Raw genomic sequence first — 6,887 nt, 5'->3', positions numbered from 1 at the left:
CATTAGTGCGATTGAGGTGGAAGCTCTCAACTATTTTCAGAAACACAGGAGTTAAGCCGCCGCGCTGCGTGCCTTGACGACTGCTGCTTGGGATTCCCCTGTTTTCCTTTGTTGCATCTTGGAGGCTGCCTAGTGGGTCAAGGTCACGTGAATTATATTCGCCCTTAAGTGCTGGCTACGTGCCTGTTAGCTGCAAAAAGAATTAGAGGGCATTGTGACATTAAGGGCACAACTACCAGCTTCATATATTGTTAATGCAACCGCCATGCGAACAAATACCTATAAAAACGAAATTTTTGGTTTTATGTGGCAAAAATACGATATAGTTATGCGTTACGCCATTTGGGGACTCTGGCTCAATTTCTAGCCCCTGGGGTTCTTTAACGTGCATCTAAATAAAAGTAGACGAGCGTCTCTAAGTTTCGCTGCCATCGAAAGACGGCCGCCGCGGCCGAGGTCGAACCCCTCAGTAGTAAGACACCACAGCCACTGGACTACCGCGGCCGATAAATAAGCATCTCTATATGTTGGCATGAGACAATGCGTTAGTTGATAGATGAAGTAGCCGTTAAAGCACAACATAATATGCTTTAAGCAAAGAAGGCGTAGTTTCAGGAGAGAAAATATTCATTTATGTCTGTTAGGCGTACTGAACCAAAATTAGGTTTAAAATAGATACACGTCAGATCACATGTCAAATTACATGTCACTGACATGTAACCATCATAACGCGTGCAACGTACTGGTATTCATCGAATCATGCACATGCCTACTGTCCACAGAAGCACTTATTTGGCACAACGTCACATCCTAGAACAACACAACAATGACACGATTTCCAGTCCAGATTATCAAGAAGAAAGTTATCATGCCCACCCATACTTTTCCTCTAATACAAAGTGTACATGCACTGAAGCAGAAAAATTGCTACAGCAGATAATTGTTCGTTTGGAGCACAGCATATATATGTATCTATATATGGTTGACGTACACTCAGATTGCACAATGCTCTCAACTTAGTTATATACCCGAGCGTTATATACCCGAGTCGCACGAGATTTGTACAGCACGGGTCCAGTCTACTGTTTTTCGACAAACAACCCTTCACGTCATTCTTCTTAAGATGTTCGGATGCGTCCCACGCACCACAGGTCTGCTCGTTGGCTAAACTGTCAACACCACCTTATTCACTGCCGATAGATGTCTTTAGCTGATCATCCACCAAAAACACCTGGCAGCCAGGCAGGGTGCAGTAACGCGCCGGTACAACTAACGATAAGAACAATTTACCTGTCCACAATTGAACTTTTCGAGCCATCTGTCTCGACGTCTGTTAAACCTGAAGCGTTCCACGTGTTCGCCGACGATGAACTGTCATCCTCCTCAGCGGTAATTTCTTTTTGCGGAAAGCATGATGGTAACACCGATATAATCAGGCGACCATCTACCGTGAACTTCGTGCAGATCGCATCCGGAGAGACGCCATCAGGAAGTGTGAACTTGCGCTCCAGCTTCTTCCAGCACTTGATGGCCTTGTTTTCGACGACGGACGTCGTCTCACTCTCACTAGCCGTCACCGAAACAACGCCTTGGCGCACCCTCACAGTCACAGATTCGGGCCTGTAACCCGCTAAGTCCAGTTGCTTGTTCTCGTAGTTGCCTGACGGATCACCATCAACTTTCCGAAAAGCCTCAAAGTTTGGTTCCAAAAAAACGCCCATGTCGTCCGCGCAGTCCGGGTGGTCGCGGGCGAAGTCCAGCCACTCGGCGTCCAAGTCCGCGCAGTCATCTCCATCGGCCACTTGGTAGCTCTGAAAGCGCGTGTGCACTTTATCGACGCGCACCTTGAGCCCGCTCGGCGTGGACCATTCACTGTCGAAGTTGATAGGCACCACAAGTTGGGATTTGGCGGAGGGCTCCATCGGAATCGTCGTTAGTCTGGCATGCACACTATCAAGCACACAACCACAACTACGCACGCGCGCACCTGAACTGCCTGAACAGCCAGCTATTCCAAAGCAGCATACACCGGAAGTTTTGATAGTAACGAGATGATATTACACTCGATGCCTAACAGGGCTTTTGAAGTGTTCACGTATAACGATGACGCTAGACACATCAGTCGAGCGCGCGTCAGAAGGAACTTTTCATGCGGGCCTCCGCGACTACAGAAATTATAGCGCAAGACTTCGCCGCTGGATTCCTGTGCGGCCTGCGGACGCGAACCACTCGCTCGGTGGAATGAGCTTGACGCGTCGCGTGGCCCGTTATTTATAAACCTTTCCCTGGTGGCCCAGTCGGCGCGCCACCGAAGGGGCCGCAGGTCGCGCGTCAAGCGGCCCGGCTGCTGCAGGCATTGCTGGCGCGCATCACCTGTGGCCCGCTATCCGTCTTCTACGAAACACCACAAGTCGTTATGCGTCATGTCGCCGTCATAACGGAGAAGTTAGTTAGGGAGTTCGCAACAGTCTGCTTATGCGGAGATCTGGAGTCTGCTTTCGGGGCCCAATTTGTATGTGCGTAAGGTAGCGGCATTTTTACGGTTAGTGATTTTTAGAGGGTGTCGTGCAAATTTGGTTTTAATAGCAGTTCACTTAGAGGGCTAGGAAAGTGCGCACTTCACCGGCACACATTTAAGCTGACCGTTGTAAAGAGAAATTTGTGATATAGTCCATTAAATACTTCTCAATGAAGTATAACTTTAAATAAATTTAAAGTTTATCGTGATCTGTCAGTGATGGATAACCGAGAAATAAGAGGGTGATTGATTAACCCGTCATTTTTGCGATTCAAAGCAGACGATATGTTTCAAGAGTTACTTCGTTATGTATTTTTAAAATTCCGATTGGCAGTTTGTTAGAAGCTTTTCATTTAGGGGTTAGCTTTACTAACCACCGACTGACCACTGCCATATATATTATGTAGAAACACATAGTGGACTACAAAAACATAGCGTTTGTAGTCTATCTGTTGGGGCCTCCGAAGTGAACGCACAAATACTGTCAGGGTGCATGTGTAGGGCGCAACGTCTTGCAGAAGACCAAGCGCGAATGTTGCGCAACAGGACAGTTGTTAGCACGTCTCGCTTCGAAGTTTTCACTGCCGCAAATAACAACGAATCCTAATAGCGGTGGCAAAGTTTTATTTCAAGTGCATGCGCGTTTATTTCTACCATCCGCGAGTTTTGCCGGGGTTCGTATTTACCCCTAATGCGTTTAAATAATCCGCGCCGTCGTTGAATATCATGCACACCTTCTATAACGGGTCTGAGTCCTTTAGAAAGATGACTATATGTATGCACATTTTGCTGCAAATAATTGTTTGACTACCTACAACAGAGATTCGCTCACTGTCACTACTTTGTGGGTCAAAATGGCATGCGGCATAAGTCAATTTTCTGGCGCTTTCATCGCGAGCAATGCGGTGATGGCACTACTGCCACGATACTGTGTTTTACAGCGATAGCTGTTTTGGGCTCACTTCCCTAGTTGTTTTGATGTCCGCTAGTGACTGTTGCAGGAATCCCAAAGTGCTTTTCGATGAGTTTATAAACAATTATGAAGCAAAGAAATCAACAGTACACCGCGACGATCAGAACTCCATGACCCACAGATTTCAAGTCGGACATAATTATCTCTCAAGCGCTCCACGGATACTGCAGTGGATGAGATAATACAGCACCTTGAGAGCGTGGTGGTGCCGCGAGCTGCTGCTATTGGCTGACACCACGCTGTGAAAGCTTATCCGTATAAGCCAGCACGGTGAAATAATTTAAACTAAGCAAGCAGTAAGAAGCAAAAAGAAGGTTGGGTAACAGAAGAAAGAAAAAGTCGTGTCTCTCCACTTCTCTATCACCTGGCAGCCCCACTTGGCGAAAATGAAGACGACAGGCACTAGACTCGGCTGGCTATTAAATTTCCCTCTATATTGCCGTATATATGTCCATTCAGGAGGAATGATGAAGAATCAGATGACTTTCCACTGAATAATTTTTTCTTCTTCTTGAAATGACATTATCACGTACATCTGGGTATGTTTGCTCCAATTGAGACCGCACGAAATAGTACAAGTCATGCTGCGCTTACCATTGCGCCAGTTATCGCATCACTGCTTCAGATATGGGCGACATGTTATGCCTAAAGAGTGCAAAGGCCTGATTTCTGCCTAAAGCCTCGATCCACTCATTTGCAACGTCAAACTGTCAGTGCTCTTTGTCTAAATAAACTCGACTTCGCCACGCTTGTGACACACATCGTATATATGTATGATCACGGTGACAATGTTGTGAGTGAGTAGGCAGCCTTAAAATTAAATTAAATTCTGGCGTTTTACGTGGAAAAACCACGATATGATTATGAGGCAACATTAAGCCAGTCAGTCCTGGAAGGGTGCCATCATCGGGATGCCGTATAGAACATTAATTCCCTGTACTTGAGAGCTCAGTAATCTTGAAAATGTCACTGCAATTACAAACTGTCTAAAAACTCTTATTCGGTAGTTCGGGGGCATACCTGCAACTTTCGCACAAAACCCTTGCAAACGTTGAAACTTATAAAGCAAAATTCTGGCAGAGGATTATCGCCACCGAAGTGACGACAACCTTTCTTGCACGTTACTATAGGACAGCCGCTAGTCGCTAATTTATTCGACCAAACAACAACAACGACAATGTGATGATATGGATTGTGGCGTGTGACCATGGGAAGACAAAGTGTTTGACCAGCCAGCTTGGAGTGACGCTGATTGTGTGGCAGCAACAAGAGGAGAATTAATGATGGTTATTACGGAAGAAGACCGCGTGCCACGAACAAGGAAGCGGCGTACGGAGAGTGTGAGCGCGAGAGAGCAAGCGGGAGGCTCGAACGGCAGCACACTGACCAGCGGTCGAGGCTTGGGTACTGGCGACCGGGTGTCCTGCTAGTGTGCGGACCTGGGCTGAGATCTCGCTCATGGCTGTGCTCTTCTACGCACCAGCGGCCTGCTGTCAGAGCAGCCTGGTGCAGTGCTTCGAGCTGACAACCGAGACGTTCCAGGAGCGGCTAGCGAGCCGCTGGCCAATTACAGCAGTGGCCTGGTGCTCTGCCGGCCTGCTGTCTCCGATGTTTCCACGTTGCGACCAGGTGCGGTGTGGTAGTGACGGCGTAGGACGTGGCCGTCGCCAGCAACTTACCAGCTGTGCTGAAAAGTCGGACTACGCACCGATGCAGCGGCAACGACAACGCATACTGGCGAGTCGTGCTGCATGAGTGCTAGGCACATCACTATATAGACGGACAGACGTCTTCGGAACTCTTACTCTAGTCCGCGTGCATGTAAAGCGTTCTGCACCGTGTTAACGTGTTTGTGTATAGTCTGTGTTGGTTGCAAAAGGCTCCCATCTGCCATGCAATTATTAAAAGGATCGTGGGCCCAAAGGAAACTTACTGTTTCCTTCAACAACAACAACAACAACAACAACAACAACAACAACAACAACAACAACAACAACAACAACAACAACAACAACAACAACAATAACAACAACAACAACAACAACAACAACAACAACAACAACAACAACAACAACAACAACAACAACAACAACAACAACAACAACAACAACAACGACGACGACGACCACGACGACGACGACGACGACGACAACAACTAGTTTTCGCCACCACGTATTTGACGAAACTATTGAAGTGGCAATGTCGCGAGTAAATACTTTCTAGCGACCGCGTCAGTTCAGGTAAAGATGGTGTTGTGTTGCTGTAGCCAGCGACTAGTCGCTGACACAAGGCCCTGTAGGAGACATTCGTTGTGCTTTTCTTCCGCGAGAGATCTTCTGCCCGCATTTATGGGCTGACACGGAAGGAACAAAATTAAAAAAATATATAACCACAGCAGAGGAACACAACTGCTCACACCGCACTGACTATACAGGAGGTGCACCTTTGCCAAAAGGTTACGAGGAAATGAGCCGGAGCTTGTGGCGTTTTACTGCCAGGAATGTGCGAAGTGACTCGGGCCTGCGTGCGGCGACCTCGTTCTTGAATCCGTGGCAGAGGCAGCCGCTTCGCGACGCATGCCATCCGACCACGGCGCGAGCTGCGCCATGCGTGTCACGCAGCTGTCGTCTGAAGTCGCCATATTTATATTTTTCAGGTGGCTTATTGAAGGAAGGGAAAGGCGTCATCCTTGTGGAGTCCTCCTTCTTTTCCTTTAAGTCACTTTTTTTTTTGTTCCTTTCGACTTTTTTGCTTGTAGTTAGCTCGTTGGTGTCAGCGGAGCGGTGGCCCCAGCCTCTGTCGTTGGCAGCCGGCCACACGGGCCGCAGAGCTCTTTTGTTTAGACTAAACAGGTCTCAACCCTCCAGGTTGTTTTTGACTGCACCCTACCACCCCCCCCCCCCCCCCCGCTTTTTTTCCCTACCATCTTTATTTTTCGTTCCCGCTTGCCTCCCCAAGTTCTTGGCGCCCACGCACATCGAAGGTAACCGCGCAGTGCTAACGGTCGACCCCTGAGCCAGAACGCGGGATCACGGCGCCGGTCGCCGACTTGTCCTAGCAAGTCAGGTAGCGTCTGCGGTGGGAATGCGTCAACACAGTTCGTGAGGTCATTGTAGAGCATGCTGCGTGGTTAGCGATCTACAGCGGTTCAAGAGAGCCGTAACAACAGGGAACGAGCTAAGGCTGATTTAGAGTATACGATGGAGATACGAAAAAAAAAACAGAATAGAAAGAAAATCGAACGAAAATTGATGTCGACAACCAGTGTTAAATTGCTATTATGATAGGATTACTGCTCCTTGTCTTTTCAATTTATTATGCGCTAGCTCAAAAATTTTGTCAGGAATGTAATACAAGATATGAGCAACTTCAGGCATAGAATGTTGTGGCAATATA

The 6,887-nt window shown here is 47.7% G+C and overlaps 1 protein-coding gene across 1 annotated transcript; it reads right to left on the bottom strand.

The window, feature by feature from the left end:
• Positions 1-1,052: 1,052 nt before the first annotated feature.
• On the bottom strand, positions 1,053-2,221 carry LOC142571597 (uncharacterized). The gene has a single exon (XM_075680097.1). It carries the CDS (start codon positions 1,920-1,922, stop codon positions 1,287-1,289), a length of 636 nt encoding a protein of 211 aa, XP_075536212.1. The 5' UTR covers positions 1,923-2,221; the 3' UTR covers positions 1,053-1,286.
• Positions 2,222-6,887: the final 4,666 nt, after the last annotated feature.

This window comes from Dermacentor variabilis, chromosome 1, assembly GCF_050947875.1.
Source record: "Dermacentor variabilis isolate Ectoservices chromosome 1, ASM5094787v1, whole genome shotgun sequence".
Lineage (NCBI taxonomy): Eukaryota > Metazoa > Arthropoda > Arachnida > Ixodida > Ixodidae > Dermacentor > Dermacentor variabilis.
The sequence above is the reverse complement of the archived record's forward strand: the minus strand, read 5'-3'. Positions and strand labels throughout refer to the sequence as shown.